This window comes from Taeniopygia guttata, chromosome 14 (assembly GCF_048771995.1).
Source record: "Taeniopygia guttata chromosome 14, bTaeGut7.mat, whole genome shotgun sequence".
NCBI lineage: Eukaryota > Metazoa > Chordata > Aves > Passeriformes > Estrildidae > Taeniopygia > Taeniopygia guttata.
In genome coordinates this window covers 9,095,477-9,110,985 of record NC_133039.1, presented here as the reverse complement: position 1 = coordinate 9,110,985, position 15,509 = coordinate 9,095,477, and the positions used below count along the sequence as shown (strand labels likewise).

Here is a 15,509-nt window from a genome sequence, read left to right as displayed (position 1 = left end):
AGCTCTTTACCCTGTGCAAAGCAGCAGCAGAGTTGCAGTAAATGCTCCTTGACAGATTTGAATAATCAATAGAATGTGTGTCAGTTGTTCATGTCCTATACAAAGCTTTACTTATTTCAAAAATCGCCTGTCAAAGCCCAGGTAGATCCATTGTAAAAAGAAAACCTACAATCATATCCTCCTCATATGTTTGGATAAAACCAGCTGTATAAAGCCAAATGCTTCTAGTAAGCCTAAAGTACCAGTGTTTATCCATAGGTCCCTACTATATTCAGCCCCTCTTGTTTTTAACATCAAGCATCCCATTTCTCTTTCTTCCTGCATTTTCTTGCCCACTTTATCACTCTTTCTATTCCTCCTCATGTATTTTTTTCTCTCCTCTTTTTCCTCTCAACTACTCAGAGCAGGGAAAGGAAAAATTGAAGACATTTGAAGAATGCCATGTAATGCACACCTTCAGCATGTGCAAAAACATAGAACACAACAGGCAATTCTTGCAGAAGGGAAAGACATGAGAGTTTGAATTTTCATATACTTTGACCAAACAATTTTTGACCTACTTCTTCACATTTCACTTAGATCAAAACATGCATGATGCTTTTTTTAAGTCTGATGTCAAGCATCATAGGTTATGAAAGACTAAAACCAAAACTGTCAGTACAAAGTGAGGAATGCAGAACCCAAGAATAACAGTGAGACAACTCTGTTTGTTAAAAACAATCCACTCAAATTCAAGTATTTTAATTCTACCATCAACAAAAATTCCACAAAAGAATATCACATTTTTGCACTGAAACTTCCTGCATTATCTGAACGTGATAATCAAACTTTAGATATCTAAGATATTTTTACTTCAACAATCATCAGTGCTTGGCAACACAGTTCAACTGAAAGATAAATATTGTGTAATGTCTCTACATTAGATCAATCAATTAACATAGCAATAAATTAGTTTCATTAGCATGTTTCAGGCATCAGAAGGTGCTTTACTAATTAAAAATCCCATATTTAAGCAAATGCTATTTCCAGTTTACTCATGTAAATTTTATTCCAGAGTGCCTACTGTATTCTATCAGAGAGCTTACTGCTGTCACCCAGCAGAGCTGGGCTGTGCTGGGGAGGCACTGGGGCCATGCAGTGCCCAGCTGGCAGCACAGGCTGCCCCCCTGCCCAGGGCTGCAACCCAGCACCAACCCGGCCACAGCCCCAGAGGATGCTGCATTCCAGATATGCACCCTGATAGCTTCAACAAGTGTCATGCCATCACCAACTCTGTTTTTGAGAAGTCAACCGATTCTAAATTGTATTTTAAACTTCCTTACTTTGCTTCAGGATTGTTTTACAGCATTTCAGGGATTGCTTGTTTGCTTTTCATCTTATTGTTTACCTGAAGGTGCAATAACAGCACAACAGTCACACCTCTATCTTCATATGCAAATATATTCATGTCTGTGTATTCAAAAATCTTATTTTAACTAATATTCATGTTTCTGTGAAAAGGTTTAGGTTAATTCTTTACATTTAAACTGTGCCCACATCTGCTGTACATAACCTATCCCTTGTGGGGATGAACTTATTGAATGAAATACAATTGTTGCACTAATCTGTAGTTAACTTTGAGTCTGACCAAATCTTTTTATCCCTCTAAAGTATCTCAAAACTAGCTTTGAAAGGGCCAATTGTCAATTTCTTGAGAATGAACCCAGAAATACAACATTCACAGGTGCCTCACAGTAACTTTCCTAAATGATTTATTTCATTTCTACTTGGCAGCAACATTTTAATACTTGCAATGGTATTGTAGAGAAGTTAATGTTCTTTTTACCTCTCATAATACCTCTAATATACACATTTAAATGTTCTCAATGACACACTGACAGGTGCAACTGAAATAGAGATGAGAAAACTGCCAAATATAAACCAAACCAAAATTCTTCAATTCTTTCAGAACAAACATCTATTCTTCCACAATATTTTAACTTGATTGTCTGCAAGACCAAAAGCAGATACTTGGCCTTAAACACTATTTAGTGCTAAATAAATCCGAGAGGAGTACTCCCAAGATGACATTCTTTTTTGAGTTGTTGATTGGCTGGCACAGAAATTTGCCTATCAGTCTCTCTCCATCACATTTCTCATAACTCTACCTTCCAAGAGAGTGCAAGCATTTTATAAAATGAGAAAGAGGTAGAAATAGTAATTTTTTTACTACAATTTAACTTGGTGACTCTAAGACAACTGACACAAAACACCTAAGAACACAATTTCTGCTATGAAACATGCCCCTAGTAATGTCACCCAGGGGAGATGGAGACAACATATTTTTTTAATATTACAGTCCTCTAATCATTACAAAGAACTGATGACTCCTTTGGTGTTCAAATACGTCCTGCAGACAACAGAACCTGCTGATGATTTACTGAGCAGATTCTCTGCTTTTGTTAAAGCATCTGTTTGAGCAGTTCCCACAAGGGAATAAATGTGCAGCTTTGCAGCTCAGCAGAACATAAAATTGTTATTTAGAAACCGGTGTAGCATGTACCTGTGGCCTGCAATACGAGATAAAGTACTTAGCACAGCAATCTGTGCAAACATTCACCAAATTGTGTTTATAGCATTCTTGCATGTATTTTTATCCAAACAATGCAAAAGAAGCAGCAAAGTGGCACTATTCCTACTGAAGAGCTCTGCACAGCTACCGAGAGGAGTCTGTGCTGTAGGAGCTCCCCATGTCCAGACTTTGCTTTGCTCACAGGTAACAAACATGGTGTGAGCAGCTGTAATTTAGCCAACACTTCTTTGTGCAGGGTGGGTGTAAAACACAGCTCGAATTAGGATTATATTCCACATTTACAGAAGATTTGAGGTTGGAAGGCACCCCTGGAGATCAGTGAGCCAATCCCCACAGGGATTGGTGGGGGGATACAGCCCAGGCCTGAGTCCTGTCAAATCCAAGCACAGAGAGTCACCAACCTCTGGGCAAACTGCTGGAGGGTTCCGTCTTCCTCACACTGGGAATAAAGGGGGTTTTATTATTTTCCCTGCATTTCAGTTTGTGCCCTTTATGAGGACATTGGAAAGAAAATCTCTTTTAAAAAATGAGGACAAATGATACAAAAACCAGAGAGATAGAAAATTGGACCATCACAGAACTTTAGAATTCTTCCTCCCAACTTATAAAAGCTTTTAGCTTCTTACATACTTGAAATAATACAATCTATATAAAGATTTATATTGAAAGACTCAATTATATGGTCCAAAGAATTGTGATTCTTGTTGCCAAAGATCCTACCTGGTTTTATATATATTTACAAAGAGCTCTGTATGTGTGATCATTTTTCATATTGATAAAAATGTGATTAAAACACAACTGTACTTGTTATACTCAGCTTTGTTTATCCATAATGAACCAATCATAAGCGCAAATAAATGTTCATTTTAGTAAGTATTAGCAGAAAGGCCTTCACCAGCTAGCAGATGTAGCAATCTAATTCAGCAGTGCCAATTCTTGATTTAGGTTCTGCTCCACATGGACTGAAAATTTATCTTTTGATGTCAATTTTATTACTGCAAATTATTTTTTATTCAGCATGTAAACAGACAAATTAGTAGAGTCAGAATCCATTTTTTACATTAAGACATGAAAGTGGACTATAAGGGAAACTCTGACCAATCCTGTGACTGAGCTAATGCAGTATCAAAATTGAAAAAGATACAAACTGAGATTACAAGTGGTAGAGACTGACAAAAGAAAAAATACATCAATGACAGCTCACAGCACAAGGATTCAGAACAAGAAACACTTCCACAAGTCACCACAAGCATCTGACACCATGATGGGAAGAAATGCAGCAAACTCATTCACATTATTGTCCTGCAAACTGTTAGCTGAGTTTCAAAGTAAAAGCAATTCCTTCCTCTGTAAGAGTGCCAGACTATTTCACGCAGATCAATTTGAATGTTTTTCCTTGTCAGATCTGTGCCTGGTTGTATGGAACCACTGCACTTGAAAGGGAGGAACTCCCAAAACAACAAACAATAAAAATTTTAGGCAATATTCATTAACAGTGGATTCAGTCTTAGAGATATCAATCTTATGTTCTACTCACCATAATCATATTTTAAGACCACAATCAGGCCTTAGAAGTGATAAATTAAAACTGACCCTGTAATTTCTATCTATAGGATGCCTAATCAGACATAACCTTTATGGGATTTTTCACTTGCACACTGAAGCCTGGTCACATAATATTGAGAAAAAACTGTCTAAGACCAAATAATTTTTTTTGTTAATATTTCATTGCTTCCTAACAGACAGATCTAATGCTCTTGAGATTTTTTAATGCATATCAAGACTGTATTTTTTTTCCCAGACTGAGGTAGTGAGGTACCACTACTGTCTGCAGCACAGTCCAGGACTAATACCTCAATGTTTCGTAATTACTCCTTCATTGATAAAGATGAAGCAACCGTACATATATTTGTGCTCCAGAGGAAAAATTAAATATATTCAGAATTTCTGTATGTATTTACAGTGTTGTATAGTAAAATATTATTAAACCTAACAGAACAGAAGAATTAAAAGTACAGTACAAAGATTACAACTGATTAAAGTAATAATCAATTCATAGACTCCAAGATATTTCAGGTCTCCTGTTGATGAAGCTCAAAATCCATTACAGAAGGATAATACTGGAGAAGTTGGCAATCTGAAGTGGAACTGAAATGCATTTTCTTTCAGATGCTTTTTAAACCCCCAGCTGTGCCAGGTCAAGACTCTCAGATAATAAAGGCCATAGAGAGTTCAAAGAGCCTAGAAATGATGGCACTTGCAGACACTGATAGAAGGAGCACATTTTAGAAAAGTTCTTTTTATTAATTTGATGCTGCTGCTGTAGCTGCAGAAGAGTCTGATATCTCAGTAGTAAAATGCATTAAAAAGGTATTTTATCTGCTGCTTTAGACGAGGAATGTAGTTATTTTGCTCAACAGCTGAATTTTTCCAGAATCCCACTAGTATTCCCAGATCTACTCTAGCCAAGAGAGAATACTGATACATTTGGTATATAACAAAAAGTTCTCAGGAAATAATTCACAGATACATGTAGGAACAGAATCTCTGCCATAATGTCAGGATATCACAGACCATTCCAGCCCATTGTCTCAACCAATGTGTTAAGAATTATGAAAGTGATAATTTTTTCTTTTTTAACTCTAAGAATAGAGAGTTGTTTTGCCACCTGTGGAACACCCACACCAGGGTTAGCACCAGTGCAGTGCATCACAGAGGTGTTTAGGAATGGGTGATAAATGGTGTTGGCCAATTTCCTTCAGCAATTCTCTCTCCTTAGAGATAACTGCATTATTTTGTATCACAATGCTTCACTAACTAAATTGTACCCCTAGAATATTGGGACTTAAACGTGCTTCCTTCTCAATAAAACTCTGCTCTTTCTGTGAAATTGATTGACTCTCTCCCTACATTATATTTATTAAAAGAAATAGAGTTGGAGGGTTTTATAACAGGGAAATGGTGTTCACTCAGACTTGTGCAGCAGGGGCAGAACCTATTACATGGATTGTGATTTTCATCTTACCCTGTGCAGGTCCCCATACCTGGCACTTCTTTTAATATACAGAAACATGAGATCTAAATTCTACTTACAGACTTAGAAAAGAGATAAGAAAAAGTATCAGAAAGCAATTATTTAGGGCTGAGGAGTTAGAGGACACTTTTCCTCTTTTCTTGTTTTAGATATAAGTGGCCAGGAGATTATAAATACGCTATTCTTGAAATGCTATTTCTCAGAACCAAAAAATAGTGTAATAAATTACTTCTCTAACAACAGTGTATTAAGATTTTTTTTTTAAATCCACAGGAGAAGGCATATAATGGCATTTACAATTACTTTTTACAATTGCAAATGTATTTTGTATTTTTCCCCCCTTCTTTAAAAACCAAAACTAAGTACAATGTAAAGGAAGCTTCTTCAAAATCACTCAACAAAAAGCTACACATGGGTCCCTCAACTGGAACCTTAAACCATTTCCATCTTTCCAGCCATTAGTCAAATTCTAGACAATAAGTTCTTAGGAAGCAAAAGACGTTTCCTCTTTTAAGACGTTTTCCCCACAAAGATCACTTCACCATTTATAACACCATCAGCAAGTTGTCTCATCAAATTGATTTCAAATCCACAGAAAAATTGGAAACTCATGAATGCCATGGAATGTATCTTGGCATTCTTCCACACATCTATTACATTTTCTAATAAATAGAGCTTTCTTGAAATGCAATTTCAACTTGAAAATCTGACACACTCTGCGAAAGACCCGGCTATAATACAACTAAATATGTGTGCTGTGATGAAACATATTCATTTGAAATTGGTCTTGAATATGAATCCACCCATGGATTCACAGGCATGGATGCACAATCCCTGTGCAGAGGCTAGTGGACAGCAAAATTTACATGAGGACTAATTGCAAAGGAGTGCTCAACCTATACATAATTTGTACAGGTGTAGGACTGAAAAACCATTACACTGAAAAATTACTAGCAAAAGAACACGACTTTCAAAAACAAACCTTCATTATTATTTTTTCCTAAATAGCTTTAAATATTTACAAATACATGAAGAAATACATTTAAAGGAAAAAGGGACTGTTTTACCAGATTATACACCTTGTGTGATGGGATATCAAAGGGTTTGAGATACTTAATAGACAACTGTGGAGTTATTTCTGGACATACTCAACTTTAACATTAATTAAATCAAAATGTGCATCAGCAGACTGCAAAATTCAGCTAAAAAGAGTTCAACAGCTTGACCTTTTTATTTGGTCAGTAAGGACCCTAATAGTCTTCTACCTCCATCCCCCAAAACAGAAATTAAAAAATAATACAAAACCCACACAAGCAAAAACAAAACAAAACTACAAAAGACCCAATAAAATAAATTGAAAATACTTAATGTTTGAAGAGCATGTATGGATGCAGATTTTAAAGTCACTTAGGTATTTCTGAAAGCTTTACACTGTGATTTTCATTCAAAATCACCATTTAAATAAACAAAAATATACTTTATATGTCATACAGATGTTTAAATATAACAAAAGCACCTGCAATATGAACAGGAGTCTTCTATTTTTAAAAAAGCACCTATTTAAAGACTTTGGAGATGATGGCATTTTTTTTAAAATTCATCTGTAATAAAAAACCTTAATATTTTCTTGAGTACTTGACAGATACTTACAGAAAAAAGGGCATCAGCTGAATAAGTGTCTCTTTTTTGGGATTGGCTGTGAATTCTGGCACAGTTTGAATAATTTTGTTCATTACATTCCTTAGGTAATTTTGTAGCTGCTTGCGTCGCTCTTCCACAAACTTTGCATCCTAAAAATAGAGAGGAAAAAATATAAATGGCACAAAGAACATGTTTCTCAACTTCATCATGCAACTAAACAGTCCTGGTAAGCATAAAAATCAATCTTTTGATGATCTCTGTGATTATGGCTATATAAATATGTTGGCAATATACAAAAACCCCTTGACTCTGTCCTTAGAGATAAAGGAAAATCATGAATCCTAATAAATGGTTTCACAAAAACATCCACTGACAGGATGTCAGATCCTCTCTCTGGCAGAATCTGTCTTCTCTGGACCATAAACCATTGCAATCTTAGAGAGGCAGAGCAGAACAGCAGCACAGAGGCTGTGGCATAAAAATTTATGCAATTTTTTGAGATCCAGAATTACCAGTCTTGCAAGAGGAAATGCTGATTTACTCCCACAATGTCTCCCCAAGTCATACTTTTCAGATGTTGGGTACACAAAATCCAGAATGGATAATTATCTGTCCAGCATTTTTATGCTATTAAATTCTTATTTTGTGATTATGTTTTCCTATAGTAGATTTTTTTTCAATATTATATCACAACTCTCATTAAAATGTTTTACTGAAGTTTCTGCAGCATTTTAGATCCATGATTTTATACCATGTTGGACCAAAAAAATAGACTAGTTCCATAAACTCCACATTCTGCTGATGGACTGAGAAGTTAAAAGTTTATCACAACCAGCAAGATGCCATGCATCCCATAACTTCCATGTGGTTGAAACCTTTTCCCTGTGAGGGATGACAATTACAGCGGACTATAATCTAAAGGTGACACATTTCCCAGGAGCAGGGAGCTCTAACAGGTTTACAGTGACATCAGGTGCTGGATGCTTTATGCTCCAGCCAGAGCGTTCTGTGTTGGGCGGGCTGGCACAGCTCACCTGGTTTAAATGTCACACTATGTTCTTCAGGCACAAAGCCAAACCTATTATTAGACAGCTACAGCTCTCAAAAACAACCATTATCTAAAAGATGTGTCTACCCAACCTGCATTATTTATGTCTGTAAGAAAAGGCATTGAAATTAATTCTTTTTTCTTGGCAGGGGGGGGACGGGGGGGTGAGAAAGAAAACCAACTCGCCAACAAAACACCATAAATACATTTGACAACACTGAATAAATTCATTGTATGGAAAAGGTTCAGCCCATGCTGCCATGCAGGGGATGCAAATCTGAAGGTTACTGCTTCCCTAGATAGAACAGAACAACAACATCTAAGCAAGGATCCTCCTTCAAGTTCAGGAGGAATTTGCTGAAGCATTCCTAGAACCTTCACTGACATTTTGTTCTGTTCTTCTCTCTCATTAGAAGTTACCAGGAACAGACATATTTTTAAGAATAACAAATCAGACATAATTGTAGGGACATAATCGAGTAAGACGTAAGAAATAGCTAAAGACATCCATACTTACAGACTTCAAATCTTAACCAGTGCTTACATTGTTTAATTACATTCATAAAATTCCAAAATATATACAGATTCATTTTATTTTTGTTTTCTACATAGGAACTTACACAGATGTCCAGTCCTGTTTCAACATCTCAGTTCTCCATTAATACATTTTACTCGGTGTAGTAATAGAATGCAAAAATTAATTAATGTATTCATTAACCAAATAAATTAATTCAATGGAGATTTAAGTGAAAACAAACAAAAAACCCCCTACATATTATATACTTTTCTATTTCATTTTTATAAGCCACATTTTTTCACCAACATACACACCAGTTGTGTTGCAAGTGATTTGAAACTCATCCTTTATTAAACTAGCAGAGCTGCAGTGCTGGAGCTCCCCCCAAGCCCCTCTGCAGGGTCACCTGCCCAGTTCCTGAGCTGAGAGCAGCTGCTGCTGGCACAGAGCAGAGCAGAACTTGCCCCCTGCCCTGCTGCAGGAGGACAATGTGGAACTGAAGCCTATACAAGCTGTTGGGAACATTAAAGCAAACATTTTAATTCATGATGACACATAATGTTACCATAAAATGGAACTATAATAATAAATAAACATGCTGTTCAATGCAAAATAAACAATTAGCAATGAATAGCACTTATGTTACTATTTTGTTTTCTTTTTCTTAAGGTTTTTGCTCCCACTGGATTCTCTGGCGAGGCTCAAGGAGCAGCCTTGTGTTCCCCTCTCTCCTCTCCGAGGATTTAAAGCACCACATCACCCATGGGAGGGAGGGACACTTTGCTGCCACCAGCCACGTGGGGATGAAGACAAGACAGGGACTCATGGGAGATGTCTGGGAAGAAGAAAAGGTTTGTGGAAGAGCTTTGCTTCTGGAAGCTTTAAGCACACGAGCAGAGGGGATGTTTGGCACCTGAGCCCATCTGGGTGTGAGCCCTCGTGCCCCAGGTGCTGCCAGGCTGTGCCACGGGGCAGGACAATCCTGCTTTGCTCCACGAGCCTCTCCCAGGGCAGCTCAGAGCCCTTCCCAAGAGCTGCCTCACCCTCCCTGCACTTGCTCACTCCACTGCCATCACTTCTGGCAGTTATGCTTTCACAAGAAAACCTCCATTGTTAAATACCACATTCAGCAACATTTTCAGTTCTAAAGTTTTTTTTGGTCACAAATCTTTGACAACAGTATTTTCAGTGAAATAATTTCAATTATGTTTAAGTTTTTTCTTAAGCAGAAGTCGCACTCCTTTAGTATTACCTCTGTACTGCATAAGAAACTTTTTGCTGTTTACAGCTAAACAAATTACAGCTGTAAATTACAAATTTACAGAAAAATATGGCTATTTTTCTGACATTTGTCCAAGAAAAAGGCAAATAAAATAAAAACCCAGCCTGAAAACAGTTAAAAATGTTCTTTTACTCTGACATGAATTTGATCTGTAAAACAAACACCAGGCAATCTACCATGAAATTCTGCACCATGTACTAAGGCTCGCTGTCCTCACCAGAAGTAATGTAAACCAAGGTCAAAACGATTCAGCTCCAGGTCTGCACTTTATCATTAAACATGCATTTTGCAACAGCAGGTCAGCTACTCAGAGCAGTGATTTTAGCACAGAGTTGTTACTGCCAAGCTGTTGCAGTAATAAAAGAGTTTTTGTCACAATATAGTAAACAGAACAACTGGTAACAAAAAATACAACTGGCTCAGAGCCTGGCCAATTTTTTCAGTCTTAAATTATAAAAAATGTACCTATAATGTTCTTTTCATTGGGCCCAATTATCCACAGCAGAAATTTAGGTAGCACTTTACATTCCAACTTGTAAACAAACACCTACTTCTATTTACAAGCAAAAAATACAGGGAAATTTTTTGCTTTAGGTTTGTATCAGTGACACCCACCCCCTACTTTTAGTACGTGTCTTTGGTGATTGTATGAGTTGATATAAGTCTACATTTGCATATGTACTCACACAGAAAACAGCAAAGATCTCCCCCTAAGGTTCAACATACACATTTACATACACTTGATGGGAATGTACTTTGAGGACAAAGTAATTTTGTTAAAATTACAAATATATACACTTTGCAAAAACCCTTTGCATTTTCACATTATTAAAGGTTATATTTCATAATTTCATTTCTAGGGAAACAAATATATACACAGAAAGATAAAGTAACAGTACTTAAATAAAGACACACTTTTTCACTGAAGTTTTTTAGGCATATTTTCTAAAAAATAACTGCTACTGTTTCTGCACTAACTACAGTGAAAGTAATTTACTACCCCACAGTTCAAGAGCACACAGTTTTGATTAAGAGACCACAAAATTTCAGCTAACAAGCAAAAAACTCCTTTAGATTACAGAAGCATCAAAACACATCTGGTAAAATATTTTTAATCTGAAATTCATGTTTCCCAAAATGTTGCATGAGATTCTTTTTGACTGATAATTTGCCATGTTTCTTCTGCCCATGGCAAAATGCTAGTATCAAATTACAAATCTCTAAAATTATAATAGACAATGGAAAAGTTAGAGACTCTCAACATTTATTAGAAGATGATGTCAAAGTGTAAAACTAAGAAGCAGAGTCTTGATGTACCATATTTTATGTCATGTTCTTCAGCAGTTTTTCATTACAAGCCAAGTTCATTCCCACTTGCAGTTTAAATTGTTTCACACAACTGCTGGTCTTTTATACACACTGCTAGTATGGAACAGATGGTAAAACACTGGTAATCTTCATTATTAATGGGACAGCTCACTTAAGATGTTTCAAATATTTTCCAGGAGCTTTTGGAAATGCTATGATTGCCATGGTTACCTGCCATGATTTAGGGACAGATAAAACACTTTTAGATTCTGGGCTTGGTGAAATTCACTGCTCCTGAGGTTCTAACCATAACTTAGCATTTAACCAACCTCCTGCTGGTAGCACTGGGGAAAAGAGAACCCAAACAAAACCAAACAACAAAACATCTGAGGGCTCAATCCAACTCAATTAAGATAAAAGGGAATATGAAATAAAAGGAAATACAGCTCTAGGACTTTAATCAACCTCTGACACCACACAATGCATTCCATCCTAAATTAACCTGACAATAGTGCTATTCAAAGTTGAACCTGCAAATGAAGAAAGAAACTCAGGTTGTTCTAATGTAGCCTAATATTTTCCACCATCTTAGGCAACCAACTTATCATATCAGTTTTTATCTATTTATGAGGCACCAAATGCTAACCTCAAAATGAAGCTGGTAATCAGAAGCTGAGATGGGAGCTAATTAAGTATTCAATTGCTGAGTCATTTTCACAAGTTTGTAATTAAGTTATATAGCAAATATTCACTTTACAGGCTGACACCTTTACACAGGTCACAGTAAAATATAACTTCAGTACATCTGTCCTTAAATAACTATTGCATCATAAAGCTTTTAGGAAGGTACAGTTCCCAATCCTACATATACCAGATGCCACCATATTACACAAAAATCATCTCAAAATTATTGAAACTACATAAGCTTAAAATTTCCATCTTAGTTGTATTGCCAGATTCTGTATGGCAGAACCAGGCCAGAGTTACACAACATAACAAGGGGATACAATACATGAAATTGTCATTTTCCCCATCCCAGTGTGAGTTTTTTTTGTCCATTTACTGTTCAGTGGAACAAACAGCAATTTAAGAGGATGAGATACAAAGAAGAAATCAAGGAACTGTCAGTTTTGAAAAGAAATCTATTTTTCTTTAAACAGAGATTTACCACATAATTGTAATTATTACTCTGTGTTTCTCTACTAAAATAGCTGATGCATTTCCATCTCCAGCTCTGGTTTCATTTCAACAGTACCAGAAAAGTACTTTTAGATAAAGTAGTTTGAAAAAGGCATTGCTGCAAACACAGCCAGTAGCAGACTGAGTGTGAGCTACAGTCCTGCAATGCCCTCAGTCAAGCACCAATTTATTCAAAGCAGCATTTTAATCAGTAAATATGCCAACAGAAAAAAGAAAGTTTGAGAATAAATCTAAAACTGATCTATTTTTAGTGTTGTGTTAATGCCACTGTTAGAAAAAGAACTCAGTAATATGATACTAATAAAATCCAGTGTCATCTAAATATTTTGTTATTTAAAGACGTGCTAACCAACCATGTGTTAATTTGTCAACTGGTCAGGAATTAGCTGTTATTAAAATGCATCAATAAAAAACTGCAGCACGACCCCTAGGGCTCATCTCTTGCTCAGCTATTGAATAGGGAAACACTATTTCTGTTTTCTCCTCAGATAAAGTATTAGCAGTCTACCCTGTAATTTTATTCAGGAGATTCTGCAAACTACAACACAATAGTTCATGAAATTGAGATCCATTTCTTCACTAGCCTGTATTACAGTAATAACTATCAACAATATTAGTTAAAATGTGTCTCAGTTCAGTGCTTCTCTCCAACACTGCAGTTTTCTTTCCTAATTTCATTCTTTAATCTGGTTGAAAATGCCCTAAAGACCAATAAAGACAGACTCTGAATTTAAAATAACAACAAAATAACCCACCTCAAAATCCTTTAGAAACACGGTACATACACTGCTTACAATGTACAAGCTTCTATATACAGTAAACTGACAGCAATGAAAAAAAAAAAATCAACAAATAGATTTTTAAAAATCAATAATGAAACAAAAACTTAACTCATGCAAAATTCTAGATTCTTCTTTAACAAAAGTTTTATTCAGATATATTCTGATGGGATGATTCTGTTTTATAAAATATAAATAGAATTAATGAGGAATATTGATATTAAGTGCCCATAATTTATTGTTCCTTCATGCAAAGATATTTTACATGACACAATGAAGAAAACCAGATTTTTCATGCAGGAAGTGCCTTCCGTATTTCACATGATCTGAAGTATTGAATATTTCATTTTGTTTTGTTTTGTTTTTTTAAATTAACACCAAATATCTTTAGTACTACCAACTACCCAAAAAGCTGTATAGTAACAAAGATTAAAATTTGCCAATATTTATAAAACAATACATTTTGGGAAGGAGAAGAGAGGTGAAACCAAGCACATTGATATGTAAGGAAAGACAAAAATGTGGGTAGAATTTCAAATTTAAAAAAGGAAGTATTACTTTTATTTTTGTAATTAGGTGTCCCTGTTAAGATTTCTCTGAAAGGAAGTTTATTAATCCAAGTAACTTGGTAATTTAGCATCACCACCACAATAAGAAATAAATATAGAAAATTTATTTTTATATTTTCATTTTATACCAGGAGGCTACTAGAATATCTAAATGACGCATGAGTTGTTATAAAACTGCCATATTTTTATCTAGCAGTTGTCCAAGCAGCATGTAAATTACTTTCCTTTTTTTCCCCATAATGTCATGATGCAAAGCAACACCATCTGAACTGTTTCTATGGGCTCTATATTCAATAATTTGTTAGAATGAATTGCTTCTCTTGATTATAGCATTACAAGACAGCAAGAATAAAAACATCTCTTGACAGGCAAAGTTTTGTTTTGTAGACCCTAAATAGTCTGCATTCCTTCTTCCTAAACTTCAACAGCAATTAACAGGAAATTTTTGTAACTTGAAAAGAAAATTACTCAATTCACTATTCCATTGAAATGGTGCCCTTGAGCAGCAAATGAACAGATTAATTCAGTGAGACATTCTGATGGAGATGGAGAAGCACGAGCTGGAGAACTGTTTACCTTTTAAATTAAAGCCCTGAAAATGAAATATGCCTCTCTGCACTCCGCTCGATTTAACCTTCATGCCAAGTTTTAGGTAACCCAGACATTTCATGCCACACAATGGGAAGCATTTACTATAAAGTATTTGTCATATAAAAGCCAACCATTTCCTGCTGACTTATTTCTCTTCTCTTGGATACTGATATGACAAAAAAATGGAAATGAAGAAGTGAATGCTCTTTTCTAAGTGCTGTATACATAAAATATCAACTGCAGTCTTATGCAGTAGAAAACCCAGAGGATCTGGATTCAAAATCTGAAATACTCTGTATTCCCCCTTAGTGTGCAGGTGACAGTGTAAGGAAACAGGTGTGCTGTGACTAGAAATCTTAATGACTATGCCATGAGTCACATTATTTTTATTTCTATTTGTATGGTACCACAATTAAGTCACATATTTGAAAACCAGATTGTATTAATTTAGTCCCTATTGCTATTTTAAAGCTTCTTTGAGAATTGAACTTTTCAGCTACAAAATAACACAGGGAATTTACAGGACAAAGTTTCTTTTGTGGCTTTAGAATGGCACAAAAACTGTGGTATATTATAGAATTATCCCATACAACCATATATGAGATTAATTTGAGTTCCTTTCCTGGTTTGAACACAATACAAATGGGTCCATTTCTTTTCCTTTTACCCACACTATAGCACAAGCATATCTGTCAAATATATATTAGCTACAATTTTTCCTCTAACCCACAAGGCAAAAGACTGTATGGAAATAACTCAATACACTAGTTAAGTCCACTAAGAGGTTGAAAATTAAAATCTACTTACTTTGAAAATTGAGAATAATACAGAATTTAAGCTGCTATATTACATCATACCTAAGAAGCATTAGTGAAAGCAATATTTAACTTCAAATTTTTAGCATATAACTTGAGGATTTATATTTTCAAAGCTTTTCTCCTTTAATAAATGTATCCCATATCTGAAAC

At 35.5% G+C, this 15,509-nt stretch overlaps 1 protein-coding gene across 3 annotated transcripts in view; it reads right to left on the bottom strand.

Moving 5' to 3' along the window:
* Positions 1-15,509, bottom strand: part of SNX29 (sorting nexin 29) — a 103,175-nt gene that overhangs the window by 24,061 nt on the left and 63,605 nt on the right. For all 3 annotated transcript variants that reach the window (XM_030284399.4, XM_030284400.4, XM_072935774.1), the window contains exon 20: positions 7,257-7,396. In XM_030284399.4, the coding sequence (XP_030140259.2) occupies positions 7,257-7,396 (140 nt within the window). The remainder of the gene's footprint in view (positions 1-7,256; positions 7,397-15,509) is intronic.